Source organism: Pelophylax lessonae (assembly GCF_965119305.1).
Source record: "Pelophylax lessonae genome assembly, chromosome: 1".
Lineage (NCBI taxonomy): Eukaryota > Metazoa > Chordata > Amphibia > Anura > Ranidae > Pelophylax > Pelophylax lessonae.
The window spans coordinates 175,272,450-175,299,877 of record NC_138768.1 but is presented as its reverse complement, the minus strand read 5'-3'; the positions used below and the strand labels follow the sequence as shown (position 1 = coordinate 175,299,877).

General features: G+C 44.5%; 1 protein-coding gene across 3 annotated transcripts in view; it reads right to left on the bottom strand.

The window, feature by feature from the left end:
* The window catches only part of FER (FER tyrosine kinase), a 452,282-nt gene that overhangs the window by 122,833 nt on the left and 302,021 nt on the right, over positions 1–27,428 (bottom strand). For all 3 annotated transcript variants that reach the window (XM_082263755.1, XM_082263756.1, XM_082263757.1), the window contains one exon: positions 22,444–22,538. In XM_082263755.1, the coding sequence (XP_082119881.1) occupies positions 22,444–22,538 (95 nt within the window). The remainder of the gene's footprint in view (positions 1–22,443; positions 22,539–27,428) is intronic.

The following is a 27,428-nucleotide window of genomic DNA, read 5'->3' as shown; positions in this document are numbered from 1 at the left end:
GGTGTGGCCTAAAGAAATCAACAGCCTATATCAAGGTGTGCATAGATATTAGGCAGCTCCTTTTCTTTAGGCAAAACTGGCCATAAAAAGATTTAACTAAGTCTGAAAAGTCAAAAATTGTAAAAAGTCTTTAGGAAGGATGCAGCACTCTTGAAATTTAAATTAACATTAACAATTGATATTGACATTGAATTGATATTGACAGAACTATCAAATGTTTTGCTGCAAATAGTCAACGGGTTTGCAAGAAACATGTTGAGAATAAAAGATGCAAATTAACTGCCAAAGATTTAAGAATCAAACATGAAGCTACCAGGAACCCATTATCCTCCAGGGCTATCATGTTCCAGAAATGCAACCTACCTGGAGTGCCCAGAAGTATAAGGTGTTCAGTGCTCAGAGACATGGCCAAGGTAAGAAAGGTTGAAACCTAACCACCACTGAATAAGATGAAACGTAAAGACTGGGCCAAAAAATATCTGAAGACAAATTTTTTTAAAAGGTTTTAAGGACTGATGAGATGAGAGTGACTCTTGACAGACCAGATGGATGGGCCTGTGGCTGGATCCGTAACGGGCACAGAGCACCACTTCGACTCAAGACGCCAGCAAGGTAGAGGTGGGGTACTGGTATGGGCTGGAATTATTAAAAATGGATTTTTGTAAAATCTTACCGTAAAATCCTTTTCTCTTAGCTCATTGACAGACGTAGTCCTCGGTGATACACCACCTTCGGGTTATGTTGCCTCCACAGGAGCAGGACTAGACAGGAAATTAAAAAGCTCTGGCCACACCCTAGGGGCAGTCCCAGAGGGTATATCCTCTCTCTCTCTGCCTCAGCAAATCAGTTATGTGAAAAAGCAGTCTTTAGAGATTTTAACCCAACCAAACTCAAAAACAGAGGGGCGGGGACTACGTCTGTCAATGAGCTAAGAGAAAAGGATTTTACGGTAAGATTTTACAAAAATCCATTTTTCTCTAGCGCTCATTGACAGACGTAGTCCTCGGTGATACACCACCTTCGGGACGTCCCAGAGCAGTATCACAAATGAGGGGTGGGAAAATGGAAATCAAATCCCAATCTAGAAGGCCCAACCGGTGCCAACTAGAAGTTTACAATGCTCATCCTTAATGATGAGACTCAACAAAAAAGAGAAAATTTTTTTTTTTTTTTTTTCAAACAGAAAAAAACCCTCGAGGTAGACCACCTGTCTCCTCAAATTGCGGCCTGCAAAACCTTGCGGCCAAATGAGGCATCCGCCGATGCCGTCACATCAATTTTATAGAATTTTGTAAAGGTATGTACCGACGACCAGGTGGCCGCCTTACATACCTGGACCACTAACGCCTGATGGCGAAAGGCCCAGGAAGTACTGAGCGCTCGAGTGGAGTGCTCCCTAACAGGGAACGGAGGACTCTGACCCTTAATAGAATAAGCCTGTACCACCGTTTGTCTAATCCATTTGGCAATGGTCGCGGCAGATGCAGGCAAACCCTTTCTGGGGCCATCCGTGATCACAAAAAGTGAATCCGTCTTACGGAATGATTCCGTAGCTTTCAGGTATACCCTGATTGCCCGAACCACATCTAAGGAATGCAACGCATGTTCCCGATGATGCTTGGGCTGAGGACACAAGGAAGGTAGTACAATATCTTCATTCAGATGAAAATCTGAAACCACCTTAGGAAGAAAAGATGGCTTAGGATGAAGTACTACCTTATCCCTATGAATCACTAGGTATGGGGACTGGCATGATAATGCAGCCAGTTCTGACACCCTGCGAGCAGAAGTAATAGCCACCAAGAAGGCCACCTTCTGGGATAAAGTAAGCAAGGGAATCTCCCTGATGTTTTCAAAGGGAGGTTTCTGTAGAACCGACAAAACCAAATTAAGATCCCAGGGCGGTAAGGGCGCGCGGACTGGAGGAGCCAGGTGCCGCACCCCCTGGATGAAATTCCGCACCAAGGACTTGGTAGCTAAAGGTTTCTGAAAGAAGATTGCTAATGCTGAAACTTGACCCTTGATGGTGCTCAAGGCTAGCTTCTGCTCAACCCCTTGTTGCAAAAAGGCCAATATTCGAGTCACCGAATAGGTACGTGGAGGAAATCCTAAAGATTCGCACCACGCAATATAAGTCTTCCATGTGTGATAATAGACCTTGCTGGAAGTCGCTTTCCTTGCTTTAATAAGGGTAGGAATGACTGAAGTAGACAAACCTCTGTCCTTCAGTACTTGGGTCTCAATGGCCAGGCCATTAAACCCAGCGACTGTAAAGCATGATGGTAAATTGGTCCTTGAGACCACAGACACTCCCTGAGACGAAGTTCCCACGGAACGTCTGCGACTAGCATGTCCAAGTCGGCCAGCCTAGAATTTCTAGGACCACTGGCGCTGATAGAATCTGAACCAGGCGTCCCTAGAGGTATCTGGCCCCGACCATCCGAGAAAGTCTGGTCGTTTTCTGTTCCCACACATTTATCAGATACCTGATTGTTATCAGGAAGGGTGATCTTTTCTGGTAGAACCTCAGGGACCGAAGTCACCCGACTAGAGGCTACTTGGCCTATCTGGTCAACCAGATCCGATTCCTGTGAGGTATAGGGACTAATCTTAGGAAAAGGTAAAGGAAAAGATCTATTCAGGGAACGGTAACTACCGCTTCCTGTAGTACTTAAATGTTGGAAGGGAAGAATCGCACCGGTAGTAGTGGTTGAAGCTCGATCTAATGTCCTGAATACCGGTGAAAACGTCCCCCCACCCTGAAACCGGGTGGGGGCGCACCTTCAGGCTGTGTACTCCTTTGCTTCGGGTTTGGCTGGGTTGGTCCTCTGCTTGTCCGACCAGCCCTTCTTGAACCCTCCTGGAGGAGTCTTGCCTTTCCCGCTAGTACCAGCCGGGCGCCCTTTATGGGCGGTAAAGAAAGGTCCTCGCTTGTTGCGAGGTCCCTTAGCTTTAGCAGCCTGTGGCAAAAAAGTGCTCTTGCCCCCAATGGCATCCTTGATGATTTCATCTAGGTTGGCCCCAAATAGACGATTCCCCTGAAAAGGGAGATTTGTCAAGGTCTTTTTGGAACCTAGGTCAGCTGACCAGCATTTTAACCACAGCACACGTCTGAGGATCACCGCTGACATAGATGCATGCCCTAATAAGGGAGTAGTGTCCAAGGCTGCGTCACAGATAAACTGTAGCCCTTGTATAATCTGTTCCAACAAATCAGATGTCTCCTGGGGAATATCTTTTCCCCTAAGGTCTTGGCGTACCATTTTCGCCCATTCCGTAAGTGTCTGGGAAACTAGACCAATAACAATTACTGGTCTAAATGCTGACCCTATCAGAGAGAAGATGGTGCGGGACTCTGCTTCCATCTTTCGATCCACCGGATCCTTAAAGGACGAAGTGTCCTCCACTGGGATAACCGTGGCTTTATTCAGCCTGGAAATAGGTGGATCCACCACTGGTGGTACCGTCCATTTCTTAATGATGGATTCCTCAAACGGATAGCGTCTAACAATACGCTTGGAAATAGTAAAGGTACGTTTAGAATGCTCCCATTCTCCTTTAATCTGATTACCGAAACATTTGGGTACAGGAAAAACCTTCACCGTTTTGATGGGCTTATTAGTACCAAAAGGAATCTCTGTTTCAGTTGCCTCTGCCGGTAAAGCCTCAAGTTTTAAGGTTTCCTGCACTGCCACAACTAGTGCGTCCACCAATGCTTCTTCCTGAATTATAGCAGGAGAAGAAGCGTCCTCCTCACTGTCTGAGGGGGCTTTACCTGGGATAACAGCCTTTGCAGAGGAACCTGCAACTGCAGTGACCATCTCTGAATCAGAGTCAGAGGTGTCAGATAGTATAGGGGTAGGCGGGGGTCGCTTCCTTGACCCCCGTCCCTGACAGGCCGCCTCCACCCGAGCCACCATAGACTCCAAAATTGCTGTAAATGACTCTACACTCTGTGCACCGGCGGGTCCCGTGGCCCCCTCGAGGGAAACAGGTGGGGGAATATGTGTGGCAGGGTCCATGATAATTCCAGTCACTTCCTGGATAATATAATTCAAAAATAAAAAACTTTTTTTTTTTTTTTTTCCAGACCCCCAGCGCCACAAAAAGCCCCTTAGTGTTACCTGCTAGGGATCCCTATCGATCGAGAGAGAGAGAGAGATAGACCCCCAGGCTCACCACTTGATGCTCAGAGTTTAACTGCAACAGGTTACAGCGCTGTCTTGACAAACAGGAAGTCTTTTGGCTGGCTGCCCAGGAAGAAAGGAGGCGGCTCCGCCCCTCTGCACGCCTTCCGGCGCCTCCCCTAGCTCCACGAGGTGTTTGGATCACCTCAAACATGGCCGCCCCCATGCTGGAGACACGAGGCTACGCCAAAATGGCGGCTCGTGCGATCCAGCAAAAAAAAAATGGCGGCGGCCTGTACTGAATAGCGGTGTGCTGCAGGGCACACAACACTCTCTCTGCATGGGGATTTGGCGTGGTTGGCGGTACCGGCCCTGGCGGACCGCATGGCCATTTGGGAGGCCTGCTAATAGCTGGAGATCTGATTAGGAAGGCAGTCTACATGTCCGTGGCTTCTGACTGGTAGGTAGCTTATTCTTATCACCGTAAGATTCCCAGAATGCCACAGATTATAATCTTTTTAACATGTATACAATTAGATTGTTAGCTCCCAAACCAAGCCTCCTGGCTTTTTGCACATAAAATCACACTCAAAGTAGGAGGATCTGTGTCATTTATAGGATAGAGAGGGACTCTATCTTACCATACAGAGAGGGGCCCGCGTTCACCACAAGACCCGTCAGGGGAAAAGGGGGAACATACTACTCACCATACCGGAACCAGGCGGGCACCAACTCCTGACAGTACCCCTCTCCACCGGGGCGGGAGGGCTGTCGACCGATATGGACGCCGTGACTCATGGTCTTTGGCGTTTCAGCGAGACGTTTAACTCGCGGGGTCAGTCCTTTAATGGGACTTTGTCGCGGCCGACCCAGCGCGGAGCTATGGCCTGCACGCGCTCGTAGGCTGAACTGGGGTGACCACCGGATCTCAACATCCAGCCCGTCGCCCAGTTCAGCTTTCTTGCTTGAAGATCTCACAGGAACACTGGAGAAAAAAAGCTGTCTAAAAAATCCTTTAAGAAAAAAATCTTGCCAGGACCTAAGATCCCAGCAAGGTATCTAGGTCCTTACTCCTAACTAGACAGAAAATAACTGATTTGCTGAGGCAGAGAGAGAGAGAGGATATACCCTCTGGGACTGCCCCTAGGGTGTGGCCAGAGCTTTTTAATTTCCTGTCTAGTCCTGCTCCTGTGGAGGCAACATAACCCGAAGGTGGTGTATCACCGAGGACTACGTCTGTCAATGAGCGCTAGAGAAAGATAAGCTAGTTGTACCTTTTCGGGTTAAAGATGGACTCAAAATCAACTCCTAAACCTACTGGCAGTTTTTAGAAGACACTTTCTTCAAGCAGTGGCACAAGAAAAAGTCTGAATCTTTCAAGAAGACCAAGATATTTATGTAGGACAATGCTCCATCACATGCATCAATGTACCCCACTGCCTGGCTAGCCAGCAAATGCCTTCAAAATTAAATAATAATAATGACATAGCCCCCTTCCTTGCCTGACCTAAACCCTATTGAGAACTTGTGGGCCCTTTTTAAACAGGAGATTTACAGTGAAGGCAAACAGTACACTCTCTGAACAGTGTCTTGGAGGCTGTGGTTGCTGCTGCGGTAAAAATTGATTGTCAACAGATCAAGAAACTGACAGACTCCATCAATGTTAATGAAAAGAAGTTAATATTGGTCAGTGAATTTTTGAAATGTCAGAAGTGTTTATTCTTAAATTTTGAGTTGCTTGTTTATTATTCTCACTTTAACAGATGAAAATAAACAAGTGAGATAGAGAAATTTTAGTTTTTCATTTAGCTGCATAATAATTCTGCACACTAATAGTTGTCCAATAATTGTGCAAACAGATATTCTCCTAGGAAAGCCAAAACCGCACTTTTATTTTCTTAAATATACAGGTTTGAGGTTTATTAACATTTTGGATTGACCAAGAGCACCAAAGTTGTTCAATAATGAAAAGAATCCTCCCTCATAAATACAACTCGCCAAATAATTGTGCATACAGTGTATAATTATGTACACTGTTTTAATTTATTAGGAATTATTACTTTTTTGCACAGGAAAGTAATCAACTTAGAAATTGTTATTGATGAATTTGTGGTAATCACTGTTTACGGTGTGTTTGATTGTACAAAAGAAAATCACCACTACTTCCAAGGATGTATGTATACTGTACCATACAGCAGAAGGGAAGTGATTAAAATAGAAAAATGCAAAGACTACTTAGACTTGTCCCAATGCTGTAAAATTTCCTACCTGTTTGGGAAAGAGTGAGACATAATCTGTTATCTGCTTTATCCTTTTTTAACCATTAGCTCATCTTTTTTTTTTATTAAACCAGTGTTTACTCTTGATCTTGACGTGAATTCTTTCAGATAATGGTTAGCTAAAGGGCTTTATAGAATAGGCTATTACTCCTAAAGGACCATACAATATTGCCAAGAAAAATTAGAAATGCCTCCACATATTTGTTTTTACCAAACCTCCCACTTCATACATTCACTATGACCTAATCCTACTGCAGTTCCCAGACTCACACCCTATGAAAAATGGTGAATGCATGATTTTGGTCAGAAGGGAAGAATATCTACAATCTATGGGCTCTTACTAGATACCACAAATAGGTTATTTAATTAAAATTAACCATTGCACAATGAGTTGCACAATTTATGTACCACTTTTATTGCTGGTTTTGTACCTTATTGACAGCGATCTTTTGCACATTTTTAAAAATGGGAGTTCTGACTTACCATAAAATCCATTTCTCTCATGTTCATTGACGGACACAGCCCCTTATCTTTTTCACCATTGGGTTATGCTGCCCCCTACAGAAGTAGGACACTAGGCAGGAAAAAACTTGACTACACCTATGGGGCAGTTCCTGGGGGTATACTTCCACTGTCGGCTATTGCAACTCAGATTTGTTACAAAGCAGTGTCAAAAGAAAGCCAACTCCATAAAGGGGTGGGTGCTGTGTCAGTCAATGAACACCAGAGAAATGGATTTTACGGTAAGTCAAAAACCCCATTTTCTCTTTTGTTCATTAAAAGACACAGCTCCTTATCTTCTTCACCATTGGGACATCCCAAAGCAGTGTCAAACATGAGAGGTGGGAACAGAAAGAAACCAATTCCCAAGGCTAAACCATAGCCAACCAGGTAATATGGAGCTCAACCATAAACAACTGGAGCTCACCTGAAAAAAACAATACACGCTCGAAAAGGACCAGGTCCTCTAAACAGCAGCCTGCAAAACCTTGTGGCCAAAAGAAGCATCCGCAGATGCCAATACATCCACCTTCTAAAACTTTGTGAAAGTGTGCACAAATGTCCAGGTGGCCGCCTTGCAAACCTGCATCACGCAATGTAAGTCTTCCAACTAAGATGGAAGATTGTCCTAGAGGTAGATTTTCTAGCTTTTACCGGCGCAGGAGTCACCGATTCCGAAAAACCTTTATCTTTTAGCACCTGGCTTTCAACAGCCAAGTGGTTAAAGCAAGCGACTGTAAAGCAGGATGGAGTATTGCCTCTTGGGACAGCAGAGAGGAAGTCTGCTTGCCATGGCATAGTGCTGGAGACTGCATCCACAACAGAGCAGACTTGAGGTTGTGGATCAACCAAATCAAGGAGTCCAAGGACTTCAGATCCTTGTTCCACTTTACAAGAATCTCGCTCTGCAACGGTCTTGTATGGAACTGAGCAAACGGAACCGCTTCGAAGGTTGACACCATCAGACCCAAAGCTTGCATGCAAACTCTGAGGGAAGACAGCTTGTTTTCCAACAACGACTGAATCGCCCCCTGCAAATTTTGTAGCTTGTCTGGGGGTAGGAAAACCATCTCCAAGGCTGAATCCAGAGTCAGGCATAGATATACCAGTCTCACGACCGGAGTCAACGTGGATTTTTTGAAGTTGATGTTCCAACCTAAGTCTTGTAGAGTTCGGACAATGACCTCCAGATTCTCCAACAGAACCGAATGAGAGTCCGCTATCAACAGGAGATCACCCAGGTATCCCAGTACCGCAATCCCCCTCCGGCGCAGCAATGCTAACACCAGAGCCAGAACCTTGGTAAACACCCAGGGAGCGGAGGCGAGACCAAAGGGTAACGCCACAAATTGATAATGCTGCTCCGCTGTTGCAAAGCGAAGAAACCGCTGGTGTCTAGCATAGATAGGGATGTTTAGATATGCGTCCTTGATACCTATTGAGGCCAAGAAATCTCCCTGATGTAGAGACGCCACTACTGTACGGATGGACTCCATCTGAAACCTCTGTACCCGCACAAAGAGGTTCAGGGTTTGGAGATCTAGGATGGGGCACACCTTGTCTTCTTTTCTGGTCTAGGTAGGTATCACACATGAAAACTAGGGCTTGGAACAACTGGTCTAACAGTTTCAAAGCCGCAGGGGGAAGCTGTGTAGTTTACACGTCGCTCCTCAGCAACTTCGCCCATTCAGTAGCAGTCTGTGCTAAGAGAGCATTCAAATCATTAGCTTTTAACATGTGACCCGTTACCACATGTACATGGTGGGATAAGGATTCCACCCGTCTATCCATGGGATCTGAAAAGTTCGGCGACTCTTCCACTGGCACCAGAGTCGCTTTATTCAACCTGACCACCGGGGAATCCACTTTTGGTGGTACAGCCCACCTGGTATCCACCACCTCCACAAAGGGATAACGGCGCGCAAAACGCTAAGGCGCCACCAGCATGTGCTTAATGCGTCACCATTGTTCATCCACAATAGAGTGAAATAATTCAGGACAAGGGAATACTTTACCCAATTTGCGATATTTGCGGGAGCCAAAAGACACCCGACGCTGTGGGCTCATCAGCCATTTTAAGAGTTTCCCTGCACAGAAACTCTAAAATTTTCCACCAAGGTGCGTTTTCGCGTGACAGAGGAGGACGACAGGTCAGAATGTGAAGACACCGACCCCTCAGGGTGGTCTGCAGCAACCATATCATATCAGTGTCAGAATCCGAAGATCCTGCAGATGGAGGGGAGGACGGGGGACGTTTGCGGCTAGCAGCACCAGAACAAAGGGTCCCACACCAGGGGGTCTACAGGTGATATTTTATCCTGGGACACCATTTGCAAATCAAAATATTTTTGTGCAATGTCCCTTTAAGACCTCGAAAAAACGTGGTCTCCCGTTATTGTGGACCCCCAAAACCTGAGCAATGTATAAATATAGTAGAGCAGCAGAGGAAAAGCCTACAGGGGACCCCCAGAAACTTTACCAGGGGCCCAGATAAAACATGCAGTCCTGGTCAGTGTCAAAACTAAATAACACAGAAGAGCAGGAAGAGGAAGCAACTCTGCCTCAAACATAGAAAAAAAAAAGTGCTGCATGCCCGACCCGCCCCCAGACCACAAAAAAATGGCTTCTATACATTCTCAATGGGGAATCCTAGAAAATGGCTGCCCATACAAACTAATTGGAACACAGAGATCATGAACCACGGCAAAATGGCGGCCCCCCATGCGGTTTGCGGGACCCCCAGAACAAAAGGCAGCTAAGGGTCCCCATTCAAGGACCCCCCCCGGACGATCCATCCACCTCAAATAAGTGCCGAAAAACTGGCCGCATTATTACCGCCCCCCCCCCCCCAGGTGAAAACCCACTAGGGGAGAAGCAAGGGGTATGTCAGATTAGACTTCCGGGGTGTCAGGGAAACGAGGGAGCCCCTAAGGTCCGACCATTCCAGGGAGGGGCCCGTGTCCACCCCGCAGCCTCCAGGGGTTTTGGGGGGACATTTTACGCACCATACCATGGTACAAGGCGGGCGCCAATCCGAAACAGATCACCTCCCACCGGGGATGGGGGTGCTGTTAGCCAAGGAAAGGCTGTGACTCAGGGCGTTCCAGGTCGTCTGCGTCCTGGCAAGATGATCCACTCGCAGGCTGGTCCCCATCTATTGGGGCACTGTCGTGGCGAGGCCTATTCTGGACTATAACCTGCTCACGCAGGCCAGGCTGGGAGACCTTAAGGATCTAGATTATCCAGTGCGAATACCAGCCGGCTGTTGCTTGTAGTTCCTTTGGATCTTGGTCCTCAGGAACTAACGAGAAGACCGAAGTCCCAGCAGAGAACTAGGTCCTATCCCTGTCACTAGGCAGAACTATTTGAGTATAGCAGCTCCTACTAGAGCTCTACTGCGGCAAAGTGGTTAGTTCCCGTCCAGCGACGTAGACCTACCCTCGTGGGCGGCGCACGCGCGCCGCCGGAGGCTCGCTACCACTGTATTCAGTCACAGCGGGAGACGGGCCAGGAGAGGAGCGGCGGTGATCACCGCCGCTCTTCCCTGATCGTCGGGGAATCGAGTTTGGAGATCCGCCCGCTTGTGTAAACAAAGCGGGCGGATCTCCTAAGTGACAGACAGTGACAGATTGCAGGGTTCAAAGAAGAAAAGAAACAAATCACCGCTCAAAGTGCTGACAGCTGGGCCAGTAGAATTCCCAAGTAAACTGTAGTAGTCCTGCAAGACTGGGTGCTCACCAAGGTCCGCAACCTAAGAAGTCCATATGCATGTAGAAAGAAAGTGGCACTTCCAGTCTCAGGAAAGTAGAAACTTGAGTTTTATTTCTTCAAATCAAAAAGTCCAACATCGACATGTGCAAGACAAACAGGATAGCAGCAAACGCATTTCACACCATGTGCTTATTCATTGCTGATTGCAAGCAGACATGTGTCCTCATTTATGAGCCAGGCAGCACTATCTTGTCCAATCAAACAAGTGGTTTCCGGAACATAGACACCTGGCTCAAATAGATGAAGACCGATTGGTCTGGCTGCATAAAAGAGGACATATACATTCAATCCGATTGTTCCAATCGATTTTCAAAAATGTGCAAAAAAAACTTTTTTACTCCAAGAAAACAATAAATCCATGAACAACATATAGATTGAATGTGTATGCAAAGACCCACAATATTCCATATATAAACAAACAAACATAGTATCAAACATTCAATATAAAATCCTTAGCAGAAAGATACAAAAAAACTATCTATAACCAAATAAATGGATACATGTATATAGATACAAAAGGAGGAGGAGGAATAAATACACATGATGCGCATGATGAAAAAAGATCAATTCACTATTTAAACAAAATATATATATATATATATATATATATATATAAAAAAAAAATTCTGCGCACCATATATATCTACTCCTATTCAAAACCAGCTAAGCCCTGACAACCCACTGGGAGCAAAACAACCAGAGAACCCTTCACATATATGTTTATATGGCAAAATAATTTAGTGAAGTCTAAAAAAAAAAAAAAATTTACATGTGCGATTTTGTAGTCGCTTTAAACAAAGCAAAAACATATCCACAGCTAATGAGGGAAGACCCTTCTATATGTCTAAGTGAATACACATTCCAGTCATACATCATTTCTGATCCCACCCAACAAACAAAGCATGTCAAGACCTGTGTGGAACCATAATATCTAATGTAAAGGAGAGGTTCCTTATGCATATAAGTATCCACCCCCAAAAGAGACAAAAAAAAAAAAAAGCCATCTTACCCGTATTGGAGGGAATATATTGTATAAAATCCTTTCAGTCAAAAAATGGCTACAAGTCTAGTCATTATTGTATATAAACAAATAAGCTTATAAAAAAGGAAGGGAGAAGGGGGGAAAAGAAAAAAGGGGGGGGGGGAAGAAAAAAGGGGGGGAAAGGGAGGGAAGGAAAGAGATGGTAGAGAGGGGAGGGGGGAAGGAGGAGGGGGAGGGGGGGTGAAATGGTATTATCCTTTACTCAAAATAGTGGGAAACATCCCATTCATAATTCATTCCACTTGGAATGCGAGTACCTAGATGGAATATCCAGTATACCTCTCTTTTACATAAGCTCCTCAACAGATCCCCACCTCTAAAGGGGAGTTTGACTTTTTCTATCACCTGGACATGTAAGGAGCTAAAATCTCCATTGTGTAGGTTATTGATATGTTTCGCTATATTGGTGGATTTTTTTGTCCTGATGGCACTTAAATGCTCCCGGAATCTATCCCGCAAACGGCGAGTGGTGCGTCCAATATACTGCATACCACATATCCCACAAGTAATGATGTAAATCACATTGCTAGTATTGCAATTAAAAAATTGTTTCAATTGGATACTTTTGCCGTTTGAAGAAGAGACAACCGTTTGGCCCCCAAGTATGTGGGGACAACTAGAACAGTCATTACCTCCACATTTGTGGTTGCCCTTAAAATATAGCCATGTGGTCTGGGGTTTAACTCCTGGACAAAAAAGACTTGGCGAGAGGGATGTACCTAAAGAGCGTGCTCGTCTAGGAATGACATTGATCCCATTCTCTAATATTTTCATTTGTATTTCATCCTCAAATAAAATTGGCAAGTACTTATTGATTATATTTCTCACTTGCTGAAAGTCTTGGCTAAAGGTAGTAACCAATGCTGGCTTATCCATCTGTTTGTTTCTACATTTCTGATGTTCAGAAAGGAGCTGGCACCTGTCTTTGCTTTCTGCAATCTTTTTTGCCCGTTTGAGCATCCAAACAGGATACCCTCTTTGTCTGAAACGCAAAAACAACTCATTTGACTCCCGTTCAAAGTCAATGTCTTCACTGCATATGCGGCGCAATCGGATAAATTGGCCGATTGGTATGCCTCTAATAGTATGGATTGGATGGTTAGATTGGGCCAAAAGAAGAGTGTTCCCAGACAGAGGCTTTCTATATAAATTAGTGATGACCCGGCCGTTAGAGGAGGTGAGAAGAACATCAAGAAAGCATATTTGATGATCATTACTGCAACCAGTAAAATCAAATTTTTTTCATTGAGGTTCAAATAATTTAAAAAAGAATCCAAACTGCCCATTTTGCTGTCGCAAATAAACAGAAAATCGTCTATATAGCGAAAAAATAAATGTATGTATTGCCTAAATGGATTTCTATCTCCAAAGATGTGGGACCACTCCCACCAACCCATGAAGAGGTTGGCGAGTGAGGGCGAAAACTTAGCGCCCATCGCAGCCCCACACCTCTGGAGATAGAAAGAGACATCAAACGAAAAGTAATTATGCGACAACAAAAACTCCAAGACTTCCAAGGTATAGGCACTGTGGGTAGGAGGTAAAGCTGAAAAATGCTCCAAATAAAAGGACACCGCAGATATGGCCAGATGATGTGGAATACATGAGTACAAACTGGCCACATCACACGTGACCCATACATATTCCTGCTTCCACACCACCTCCTGCATGATGGACAATAAGTGTTTCGTGTCTTTTAAAAAACTGGGTAAAGACTTGACTAATGGCTGTAACTGGCTATCCAGCCATTGTCCCAACTTTTCATTTAAGGACCCTATACCTGCCACAATGGGTCTACCATATAAGGGATCTAATCCTTTATGCGTCTTTGGTAGGTGGTGGAAAATGGGTATGATAGGATGTGTAGGTATCAATGTTTCTGCCTCCTTAACACTAAATATGCCTAAATAAATGCCCTTCTGGATTAAATTACTCAGAGCACCCTTGAACAGCAATGTAGGATCATTATATAGAATTTTATAGGTATTATTATCTGAGAGTTGCCTCAAGGCCTCTTCCCGGTACATGGCGGCGTCCATAACGACTACAGCCCCTCCTTTGTCGGAATTTTTTAGGACTATAGAATCATCTTTTTGTAAGCTATGAAGGGCAGACCTTTCTTCCCGTGTTAGGTTGTCTATATGTGCGCCGTCTGCACCGGGATTGAGGCGATTGCTCAACTGTGTCAGATCCCTTTCTATGCATTTTTGAAATCTGTCCATACTGTCTGTGCGTGCACTGACTGGATAAAAATCTGATTTATTTTTCATCTCCACTTTAATAATATCTTCATTAATTATAATGCCAATGCGTCCAGTCTCATTGCTCTCCAAGGCCAGCTCTGTTAAATCCATGAGAGAACATGTTTCTTGGAAAGAAAAGCAATCTGGTTGTTCTTCATATGTCAATTCCGAAAATGAAGAATCCTCAGAATCATTATTCTCTTTAAAAATGTGTCTTTTTATGGTAATGTTTCTAATAAATTTATTGACGTCAAGTAGTGTCCCAAAAAGGTCAAAATGCTGAGAAGGACAGAATCCTAAACCCTTGGATAAAAGGGATGTCTCTCCTGGGGTTAAAGTGCGATGTGACACATTGATTACATTTCTTGCGATTTGCGTGTCTGGGGTCTCAGGGAATAGGCTCCTCCCCCTCCACTTCCCAGATCTCCTCTTCTGACCTCCTCTCCTTGTTTTTGTGGGAGGTTTGTGGGAAAAAAAGGACGTAAATTTCGTTTGGGTACGGCGTCGCACGACCGCGCAACTGTCAGTTAAAGTCGCACAGTGCCGAATCGCAAAAAGTGGCCTGGACGTAAGACAGCAAAATCCTCCGGTGGTAAAGTGGTTAAGCAGAGCTGCGTCTGTCGATGAACGATAGAGAAAGCAACATGTTTGAATGTTATTAAAGTCCTATGAATCTTCCATGTCCACACTTTCTTGTTCTTCTTTCCTTTTTCTTTCTTCTCCTTTAACAGTTCCTGAACTTCTCTGAGGTTGCGGGTATTTTTGCTGCTGTTACTATTATGAGCATCATATTCTTTTTTTGTGGATTAGACATTATGACTGTGTACTTGTTTTTTATAAAGATGGTAACACAGCTTCAGTGGACGTTTTATACGCTGTCAACGCTGGCCTAAAAATGTTGCAGTTATCTTGCTTTGCATTGTATTTCTAAAACATTAAAAAAAATAATAAAAAAGCAGTAGTAAACCACGGGCGGTTTAAAAAAAAAAAAAAAAAAATTCCATGCAAGGCAATGTCATAATGTGCTAGTATGCGTCCTCTACTAGCACAATATGAAAAATGTACCTTAGAACAATCCAGCGCCGCGCTTTCACCACTGAGAGGGCTGACACCTTCCCCCGATCTTCCTTCCAGGTTTGCGGCCTCCGGCTACATGACCGGGGGCGCAATGACATCAGCCGCTGTTTATAGTACAGGCTCTGAAGGTCCGGCACTGTAACCCAGAACCTTCAGAGCATATGCGCCGGTGATGTCACAGGCTGCATGCACTTTGAACATCTCCTAAACTGTGCAAGTTTAGGGGATATTTAAAATACCTACAAGTAAGCCTTATTATAGGCTTACCTGTAGGTACAAGTGGTGTAACACGGTTTACCACTTTAAACTTAAAAAGTATGACAAATAATTTTTACTTTACAGGTGACTGGCATATGCATAACTCAGCATCGGCAGGCCCTATATATTTCTTAGAAAAGGTTTACATTAAGGCTGAATTCACACTATGTGCCGTGACAGATGATTTACTGCATACAATTATTTTGTACTGATTAATTAAAATATATGCTCAGTACGTTGGTATGAACAGAGAAAAATATAAATTAACACTATAGCCAACTTTTATATCCACTCTACTGAATGAATGTATTCATGCCAAGTCTCAACAAACACTAGGGCTCTGCTTTAGGTAATTGTAAAGTCTTATATTATTAATTGCACAGAGTGGACCCGAACCTACTCCTCTAGGGTCCCCCACTGGTGCTTCTAACTCTTCCTCCCTTCTGAGTGCCCCCTAGCATGCCACATGCTATGAGGGCACTCGTGCAGGCTTGATCCCAAGCTGTAATGGCTATGTCAATAGACACATAGTTGCTACACAATTGGGAACAGCACTGGATCAAGTGAGGACTCAGGTAAGTATAACGAGTGAAGGAGCGATCTTGCTACCTTAACATTTTTTACCTTAATGTAAAGAATGCAATAAAGTAAAAAATGTTTAGGCTTTAGAAGCACTTTAAGACTGCATGAATTAATATTGTTTTGAAAAACAAACTGTTCTTAAAATATCTTAACAGAATAAAGTTCTAATTAATATTTTTCGTGAAATGCATAACACAGCTATTAAATACTATATTGCATGATATAATAAAATCTTTTCTTAGAACTACGGTTTCCAATTATATTGTATTTAACTATGTGTTTTCATGTACTTCTAGATGAAAGTCATAAGCAGAAAGAAAATGTCTTACAGACCCAATTTCCCACAAATTACTTTTGCAACAGAATGTTCTCATCTTTTTAGTATTGATTTATTGGCGTTTCCAGCTTTATACTTGGCTGAAATAGCACATGCTATTGAGCAAGGCTGTGTCTTCATAAAAAATATAGATCATACAAGCATGATAAAAGCAAAAGTACATCATGGACAGGTCACATGTAATTAAACTGCAGTATAGAATCAACATTTTTTAGGAAACAAAAAATTATTATTGGTATAGTTTCTTCAATATGTTATTTACTGAAAATGATTGCCATAGTTTGTACTATAAAAATATATAATGGAAAACGTGAAGGGCCAGTGAGTGAGGTTATCTAGAAAAAGTTATCTGGATAAGGATAACATTTGTGGCTGTATTAAAAATAAAAAAACGGGCACGGTCTATAGCACAGTTCACTTTCCTTTTATATTTTTAAGTAAAAAATAACTGGTAACCTCTAGATAATGCGCCACTAGGCCCCCCTCCTTAGTAAGGCCTCCAGAAAATATGTAACGCACATGTAAGGAGGCACAGCGCAAGTCTTTCACCTAGGCAAATTATGTAAATAGGGGGCGGGTGCAAACATTTTTCTAAAAAAAAGCAATTATACAGGTAACGGAGCAGAGAAGGTGAGCAAGAGGGAGTTTTCGATTTTAGGCTGAAGATACACTAAGTATTCTCCATCCATTCTGCATTGGAATTTAAAGAGGAAGTAAACCCTCCTCTGCAACTTTTACCAATAGGTAAGCCTATGATAAGGCTTACCTACAGGTACTGTAAATATCTCCTAAACATGTACCGTTTAGGAGATATTTACCTTAAATGCAGCCAGTGACGTCACTGGCGCATGCGCTCTGAAGGAACGGCCGCTGCTGCCGTTCCTTCAGAGCCCCGTGCCGTGGCCGTCGGCTCCCACGCGCGTGCGCGGGAGTGACATCACCGCGGCTCCGGCCAATCAGATCGCCGGATGCCGCAATTCCGGAAGGTAAGCGGGCGGCATGGCGGGGGCTCATTCTAAGGTAAGTATTTCATAATGAACTAGTATGCGATGCATACTAGCTCATTATGTGTTTCTCTTTCAGGTTGAAATAAAAAAAAAAAAATGTTTTATGGGTTTACAACCTCTTTAAACATTACAATATATGATATATGTTTGACCTCTTAATCATTAGAGTAATACGTGAAAAACACTGAACTTGGGCATTCAATTTGTAAAAAAGTCATTTAGGAATAAAACAAATCATGAAAAAAAATTAGGACCTGTCATTTTCAACTCTTCCCTTTAAAATTCCAACAAGAACTATTTCATAAACAACATTTTCAGTAAAAACTCTAAAGGGTATAAGAACATCACTGTAATGTAGCGTATCATCTCAGGGGCACAGTGTACCATTATTACTGCTATTTAATCTGCCATCAGGTTCTAAAGCCCAGTAAGAGACAAATTAAGGAAAGAAGTCTCGTTTCACAGGATTAATGTGTGTTAGATGGCTGTATAACTGGGCAACTCTAAATATTCCATCCTCGGCTGTTATGGGATGTTAGGCACTAAATGAAACAGACTAAAAGCACACTTGACTGCTGCATTGTAACAGCAGTTTGAAGAAATGCCCAAATACTTTTCATTTAAAAATGTTCTGCTGAGATTAACATGCACATCCAAACATGGTTACGTTTAAAGTATAGATACAATACAAAAAGGTATTCAAAATGAATAATTAAACCAGAATTTTAGGAATTCAGCCACTTTCCAAAATCAGTTGACTTAGGGGTTAAAGCGATTGCAAACCCCAGTCGTGGATTTTAAACTAAGCACATATCTGCAGTGTTTATTTCTCTCTCTTCAAAGCTCTAAGTGTCCTTTCTCTCTGGTGCTCCATTCTTCTGTTATCAGCATGAGTCACTTCTGAGAAGTTTTCCTGATACAGGAGATAAATTTGTGTCAGGAGGGCGAAGTGCTCAGAATGGAGCTGGTCTATTTACAACACAGTTCTGCTATGGGGAGGGGGGTGTGTTAATTTCCTCCAATCAGCTCTCTCACAGTGTACCTGCAGTCTCTCACCCCTCTGCTCTGTGCCGAGACAGATGAAGAAAGATTTTAAACATGATATACACTTCTAAAGGGGTGTAGAGAGGGGAAGACTGCAGATAAACTAAAAAAACCTATTTAGGATGATTTTTTTCATCTCTGTCTATCATCTGAGGCCGTTCACTTCACTCCGTATATGTGAGGATTTACAACCACTTTAAAAAGTGTTACTAAACCCAGGACCCAGCATTCACTATATCTAGTCTCTCACAGTACAAATAACATGGAAATTAAATTATTTTTATAAATATAAACTGATAAATACATTTTATCAGCAGTAAATAGCAGTCTTGTCACTTCCATCAATTCCTAGTAAAGTTTTGTAGAAGGAATTTTTATACTGCACTGAGCTATCTTATCAGGATCCAGGACCCCTGGCCCTCTCTCTTGACAGTGCTGATTTGCCCTGTGCTGATCACATGCATCCTCCAAAGAAAAAAACCCCCAAAATATTCTCTAGCAATACATACCAAACTGAGCACGTGCAGCCTGAATCCAAAGGTTCGGTCTTATCCTGACCTGTTCTGGAATCAGTGTTCTGTACTGTGCTCCAAGAAATGGATTTTGCTGGTAAGTCAAAAATCCCACTTTCTTAGTTGTACAGTACAGTAGGCTCGACAAATCCCAGGCACCAGGTCGCCATTGGGACTAGAATTTGTTTCCTGTCGCCTGGGATTTTGCTTTCAGGCACAGGGACGCCGCTTCACCGAACCAGGGATATGAAATTCCAGCAGCTTAATCCCCTATCTGTACCTCTCAGTGTACAGACAAGAGATATACCAATTGGTCAGAACCATCCACCTCTTCTCCACTCTGAGCACATGCATAGGATGCACTACTCGCCTTCTGTCAGCCCTCCTAATTGCTATCCCCTGGCACACATCTATCTGATATCAGGTAAGAGCTTAAGGTCCAAGGCTGATCAGTGTATGAGGCAGGGGAATAGTGCGCTAGGCCTGGGCTCTGCACAGAATTCCATGTGTCAGCCACTCCCTATCCCAATGCTCAAGCCTGCCTGCCTCTGCTCTCTCGGGGAGTGCTGACTAAGCCCATCTTGCCATAGCTGAGGGAAGGGCCCCTGCTACAAGTAGTTGGGGGGCACAGTTTACTTTTTATTGGCCGTATTTAGAACAGACAACTAAAACCTGGCAGAATGCCATAGAGGCAACTGCAGGTTGGCATAGCGGGACCCGACAAGGAAAACAGGACCGTAAAGAGGGCTTCTAACAACTTTTTCACCAGGTGCATAAACAGTATTATTCTCCACAAGGACAGTTAGTGTATTTTCAAGACAAGAAATGGCTGGGTCCACCACAGGAACTGTCCATGTCTGTAGGAAACCCTCCTCAAAGGAATATAAGCAAAACTCAAGTAAAACAAACAAAAGCTGAGCAAAACATTTAAAAGGAGCAAAGAGATTTTCAGGGTGAGGCCAGTCCCTAAAGAGTGAGTGGCTTGGAATGTTCTTGGTAAGTTTGGACAATTTTAGGGAATCCATGCAGGTAGATGGACTAAGGCAGCTCTAACACTAAATATGAGATTACGACAACAATAGGGGTAGCAATGGTACCCTTATGCTTTGATGAGATCTCAACCAAGGTATCTCATTTTGATCTGATTCCTCAGAAGAAGAGTAGGGGGTTTCTTCCTTATTTACCTCTTTCTTCAGTAGCATAGCCTCAGAAGCTCAAGCCTCAGAAGCTCAACACAAGACGACTGAAAGGACCCGGTTGCAACCCCTGCAATCTATGGCCCCCAAAGGTACTGAGATTCTTCCAATAAAATCAGACACGATGGCAAAAGACTCCTCTCTGGAGCTGGGAGGAAGGGTGTCTGGCTGAAGTAGAAGGTATAGAAACCGGACTGGGGGCAGATGTCATGGAAGAGAGAGTACTAGGGCCCTTTGGAGAGAGCCGAACAACACACCCCCACCCCAAAGCCATGGGCTGAGCCTGATCCAGAGAGGCAAACTGAGCCCTTGCCCCTGGACTTGTGATTTGGCATGTATATTGTAAAAGATCACCCAAGGGAAACTCGCATCCTTTTGCTGCTGCAGAGAGGGAAGAGTGAAACCTTCTCAGCCAGGTACTACAGGCTGAGGAGCACAGAAAAGCATCCAAAGATCACTGTTTTGTACTGTGGGAGCTTGGAGACTTTGGTTCCATATGTGAATTCTTGCCAGGAGGAAGAAAATTATGTGCACATGCGCAATTAAGCCACTAAAACGGAGGCCACACAAAAGGCTGGGGGAAAATGATGCCATATTTAAATGCAAATACTTCCGATTTATGGCTGTGACACTACATTTACCTGGGGTCAGAAAAAGGCCCTGTAATTTACCCAGGTAGAGGCCTTTATACTCTGGATAGGATGTATATAGGGATCAGCGACACCTTGGCTTTGCTCCCCACAAAGAACATACCCCTTAAGGGGTTTTCAAGAACAGGGCTGCTACGCTGGCAGATTATTGCCTTGGACCTGTATAGCAACCTGTGGCTAACTCCACACTATCCTCCACATTCACTCAGTTGAATGTCAACATAGGTGACATTACAGGCTGACTCTGCATCTTTTCCATAAAGCTAGGGTTTGTAATCTTTTAGGAACTTTGTAAGTTACAGTCTAAAGACAAAACTCCTTACTTTTTGTAAAAATTACAGGTGGTCAGAGGGACAGGGAGCGATGTAAAGTGAAACACTAACCAAAACTTTACCTAATTCCAAGAGTGGGGAAAGATAAATTGACCAGATGCTTTGTTGTAGATTAATAAAATTTAAAGCGGAGTTCCGCCCCCCACCCCCCACTCCAAAAATTAAAAGTCAGCAGCTACATATACTGTAGCTGCTGACTTTTAATATTAGGACACTTACCTGTCCTGGAGTCTAGCGATGTCAGCACCTCAGCCGATGTTTCCATCGGCTGTCAGGTGCTGCCTCCGCCATTGCTAGTAAGGGAACCCGGCAGTAAAGCCTTGCGGCTTCGCGGTCGGGTTCATACTGCGCATGCGCGAAGCGCATTCGGATTCGTTCAGCGGCGGGGGAAGGAGGAGAGGGCCAAACTTCTGAGGGACAGTGCTGTGGCGCCATCTCCCAGAAGTGGGGGAAGAGTACCTGTCAAAAACAGGTACCCTCTCCCCCCGAAAGGTGCCAAAGTGGCACCGGAGGGGGGGGAGAAAATAAGCGGAAGTTCCGCTTTTGGGTGGAACTCCTCTTTAAAGCAAATGTAAAGGGAAAAATGTGCAATACATCTCTGCAATACATGCTCATTTCCCATACTTCCTACCGTTAAAACAGAACTCTGTGAACATAACAAAACCACCAATCCTAGTGGTGGGGCCTCAAACACAGTAAAGATTAAATGATCCAATAGTCTAAGGTTGCATGAATAAGCTGTAGAATTTTCTTTATCCCTTGGACCAGCAGACCCCAGCACTATTCACTTCTGGTTAAAGCTCTGGTCTGTGGGTGGTCCATTAGCATCATCATTTACAATGCTGGCCTAGTAAAATTGCACTGTACGCAGTGGAGGCGAGCATGCAAGTGGGGGTGAGAGTGCTTTGGACAGGGAACAGTGCTGGTCTGTTTGCTTGCATAAAGGAGGCCTGCCGGAGCCAAGTATAAGTTAAGTATTACACCTTATCCATGCATCCCTAAACTAAAGCAGCATTTAACCTTCGCAAAGTAGGGGTCGGATAGTACTGCAAGGGTAGATATTGTGGAATTTCAGCTTTTAAAAACCCTGCATATCCAGAAGTATAACCACTGATCCTGGCAGAAGTTCACTCAGCAAATTCCCTGTTGTGAGCAGACAAATCAGTTGCTTTGCTGGCCAGAAATTGCAAGATGTCAGCCCTGCCTAGTTTTCATATGCTACAAGAGAATACCTTCCTCTATCCCTTTTCACGCATCATAGGGTGCTCTCTATTTCTGTATTTAAAGGAAGTAAGCTAGGCAGAGCTGATAATAGTATATAAGATAAGCTCAGTGCACAGCCCTGGCTTTATTACAGGATTACCTTTTAATTTTTTGCATCTATCGAACAGAAATCTATAAAGAGTTTTCAACAGGATAATTAACAGACCAAAAGGAGCAAACGAGAAGTTTAAAGACATTTAAATGTACTTTAATGTAACTTACCCGGCACAAGTTCCATGACAATATAGATTGGTTGTCGCTGTGTACACACTCCAATGAGTTTCACAATATTGACATGGTCGTATTGCTTTAGTATTCTGTGTAAATATAGCAGAACAAAGAAAATATTTTAGAATGATAGTACCCAACAGTACAGCATGCTCCACTTCTCAACAGGATGCGGCAAAGTCTGGAACTAAGAGATGATGAATTTGCTTGCTCAGCCTCAACTATTTCACTAGAGCAAATCTAGTGGTAGTGTGACAAACACAGTCCTAAAAGATGGAGATTGTGCATATATCTAAAGGCTATGCAGAGGTGTAAAATATGGCCTATCGTACAAGAAAATCTGGCCTTTGACTGAATAGAGTAGTGCTTTCCAACCTCAGTCATTAAGTAATAGTGCATATTTTCAGGATTTCCTTCACCTTTCATAGATGCTTTAAATCACTCTCAACTGCTAGGTATTTCTGAAAGCTATTTTGTCAAAGGGACACAACATGGCCTGTTGGGGGTACCCGAGGACTGAGGTTTGGAACCTCATTTTAACATTCAAATTTCAAAACATGTGAAAAACAGGTGGAAAGAAAAATAGGATGGGATTGTCACATATAAAGTCACTCCTGATTGAGTGATATCTAAATAAATATCAATCGGCTGTGGGTGTTTACAGCTCCAGGATTCTACAGATAAAAAAAAATTAACCACTTGACCTCCAGAGGGTTTTACTCCCTTCATAACTAAGATATTATTTGCTGTTCAGCACTATGCTGCTTTACCTGTCAATTTCTTGGCTATGCAACACTGTACGCAAATGAAATCTGTAGCATTTTTTTCAACAAATAGAGATTTCTTTTAGTGGTACTTAATCACCACTGGGTTTTTTATTTTTTGCTATGTAAATGAAAAAGTTTGAAAAAAAAAAAAAAAAAAAAGAAAAAAATGGGATTATTGTACTTACTGTAAAATCCATTTCTCTTCATCGATGAGTTATATTGCCTCCTCCAGGAGTAGGACTAGGCAGTAAAAAAAATACCTGGCTACGCACATCGGCTGTCCACAGCTTGGTATATAACCCCCTCTGCACTCTGGTTAATCAGTTTAGTAGCAAGCAGTATTAGAAGTATCAGACCTCCATAGAAGGGTGGGGGCTGTGTCCGTCAAACTCAGATAAATGGCTTTCACAGTAAGTACAAAAATCCCATTTTCTCTTTCATTCATCGACAGACACAGCGCTCCATAAATCATAACTACTGGGACGTCCAAAAGCAGTGCCAAAAGGAAATGAGGGGCTAAACATAGGATCCCTTAACCTGGGTCACAGGAGCCCCGTCTGAAAAATAAGTTTAAAGAAAAACACCCCTCAAGAGGGAACAGCTCCTCTTAAAAAGGAGCCTGCAAAATGTTTGCGGCCAAAAGAAGCATCTGCAAATGCCAAAGTATCTACCTTATAGAATTTTGTGAAAGTATGCACCGATGACCAAGTGGCCCCGCCTTGCAAACTTGCGATATTCATGCCTGATGACGGAAGGCCCAAGAAGCGCTTAGTGCCCAAGTCGAATGCACTGTAACAGGGAAAGGTGGAACCTGACCTTTAATGGAAAAGGCCTGAGTCACTGTCCGTCTGATCGATCTGGAGATGGTAGCCGAAGAAGCGGCCAGCCATTTTCTTGGTCCATCCGTAACCACAAAAAGCAAGTCTGACCTCTGATAGGACTCGGTAGCTGCCAGATACACCCGAATCTCCCGAAACACATCCAAGGTATGCAAAACAAATTCCTTGGGATAAGCCGGCTTGGGACACAAGGAAGGCAACACAATGTCCTCATTCAAATGGAAATCAGAGACAACTTTGGGCAGGAATGATGGACAGGGATGAAGAACCACTTTATCCCACTGGACCACTAAATAGGGACTGTCACAGGATAATACCACCAATTCCGATACCCTGTGGTCCAAGGTAATAACCACCAAGAATGTCACCTTCTGGGATAATGTAGCCAAGGGAATCTCCTGAATATTCTCGAATGGAGGTTTCTGGAAAACCCAAAGTACTAAATTTAAATCCCATGGCGGCAAAAGAGACCGTACAGGTGGAGCCACATGTCAAACCCCGTGAATGAAGGTAGAAACTAAAGAGTGCGTGGCTAGGAGTCGCTGAAAGAAGATTGCCAGGGCAGCCAGGATGGTAGATCAGCCCTTGGGACAACTGGTCTTCTTTGAGAGGAAGCCCCCAAGGGACATTTATGGCCACCAGACTGATTGGAAGATCCTTGCTCTTGATTCTTTGCAGGAATTGCGGAAGAAGCCTAAGCTGGGGATGATAATGACCTCAACGAGGCCCTTGGACGCCTGCGGCGTCTGCCAGAGGAACCCGGGATCTCGCCACGAACCTCGGAATTCTCCTGTGGAGCCAAACCTGCTAAAGGAGCTGCATGTAAGACTGTGCAAACAGAACTGTCTTGAAGGTAGATACAACCAGACTCAGAACCTGTATGCAAAATGGGAGAGAGAACTATTTGTGTGACAGCAGCTGGTGAATCACGGCCGGTGGTTCCTGAAGTTTTTCCAGAGGAAGGACCACCCTGGTGAGAATAAGAATTACACCCAGGTAAATTAAATTCCTGACATAGGGATAAGGGTGACCGTAGGTGGGTCGGACATCACCTGAACCTTGCAGAAATTAAATCCGCACAAGGAGACTCAGGACCTAAAAACACCTGAAAAGGACAAGCTTGTCCCCCTTTCTGGATGCCCCCAAAAGAATGATTTTGTGGATCCCCTTGACGCTCATTAAGGAGGTCCACAAGGCCGGAAACCAGCGAAGATCTCCCCCCACCCCAATAATGGGTGAGGGAAGATCTTCATGCTGACGGGTTCTTGACTGCAGGGCCAGAGAAGTTAGCTCTAGGCTTACCACCAAAGATGCTTGGAACCTCCCGGGGAAGATTTGAAAGATCTATTTCTCTCATTCTCCGCCCCAGAGGCATGAAATAATTTTCTATGTGCTTATAAGGAGGGGCCCCCATCTGTGACAGGGCTCCTTCCCTTTCCTAGACTATGGCAGGAAGGTGCTCTTCCCCCCATGATACCCTTAATGTCATCATCCAGGGTAGCCTCAAACAAGTGATCACCTTGAAAGGGCAGATCAATGTGAGCTTTCTTAGAGGCTTGGATTCTAAAGCCACAGCACACGCCTAATCACCACCACTGAAACAGAAAGTTTGAACAGCACAGGAGCTGTATCCAAAGCTGCATCACATATAAACTGCAGCCCATGGGCCAACTGGTCCATTAAATCAACATAAGCAGCAGGGACCTGCTCACCCCCTCAGGCACTGGCGCAAAAGCTTGGCACATTCAGTTAGGGTCTGAGACACCAGGGCTGAGGCAAAGACTGGCCGCAATGTCGAACCAGCCATAGTAAACATGCTGCGTGCCACAGCCTCTGCTCTCCTGTCAGCCGGGTCCCTTAAGGACAGGGATTCCTCTACTTTGATAATGGTAGCTTTGTTCAATCTGAAAACAAGATTGTCCACCACTGGTGGCCTAGTCCACTTTTTTAAAAGTGACTCCTCAAAAGGAAAAAGGTACTGCAAGACATTTAGGGACTACAAAAGGTAATTTTGGTTGTTCCTATTCCTTACATGAAAACCTGCCAAAATAAGGCACATAAGGAAACACCTTTGGAGTGTTTTATGCCCATCAAAGACACAGCCACGACCGTGGCTTCATCAGCCGCATCCTCCACGGTAGCATCGGGCTCAGAGTCAGATGAGACAGACTGAGCAGGGAAAGGCAGGGGACATTTCCGCCTGGGTCTTTGCGCACATGCCACTTCCACCCGGGACACTAAGGACTGCAGGACCACAGCCAGTGAAACCATGGGAAGCTGGGGTTCCGAGGGACCATGAGGGGGTCAGTGGGGGAGATGTGACCCTGAGGCTCCATATAGAAAGGAAGACCTTGTAGTTTAATAACAATCTTTTGGCACCACAGGGACCCCCAAGGACTCACCCTACTGATCGGAGGAGAGCCAAGAATTTGGACCCAGCATCACCATGGACACCATCCCATGTTTATATGTCCCGGGCACAGGAAGAAGAAACTTAGGAGGAGGAAGAAGAGGAGGAGGAGGAGCTTTGGCATCCCCACAAGGCTTTGGTCATCTCCAGCGACTCCCGGACTAAGGAAAAATGGTCCCCGTGACATAATCGAGCTACACAAACATTGCTGCCAGCTAAAGACCAGCTAGACTAAGGGAAATGGCCCCCTGTGACATCATCAGGCTACACAAACATGGTCACCAGACAGACTAAGGGAAAATGGCCGCCATTAGCTACAGCATGCTGCCAGGTTCTTCCCTGTGCCCTCTGCAATGCTGAACCCCCTGCAAGGTGACCCCCCTCCTGAAGGTAGGACATACGTTCGGGGAGACTCCGCTGTGCACTGGGACCCCCCTGCACTATACCCACACTGCAAACAGTGGGGCATGCTTCCTCTCCAGGCTACCAAGGCAGGACAAACTAATCCAGGACCCTTACTGAGTGGGGATAGCATAGGAGATCCCAGGGCTCCCCGCTGCATCCTCTGTCCTGGGACCCCACCAGACTCCAGGTACAGACAGGGGGGAAAAGTGAGTGGGGGAAGCTCTGCTCACTGAGGAATTTTAAAGGATGGGAATAGGGAACCTTCAGGCAGGTCTGACCGTCCCCTGGAGGTTACTCGCATCCACCCAAAAAAAGAAAAATGCCAAAAGGGGAGGGGGGGGGGCACTGTACTTACCCTTTCATGGTGCAGGTAACCTTCTAGACAGAATTTTTGCCACCGAAGTAGGGGGAGCTGTTAACCAATGGACCGCTGCGACTCTGACCCAAGCCTGGTTGTATGCGACCCTGCGAGATGTTTCACTCGTGGGCCAGCCTTTGTCAGTGAGGCTATGTCGCAGGTGACCTAGCGCGTAGCTGCGGTCTGCACGCACTGGGCGG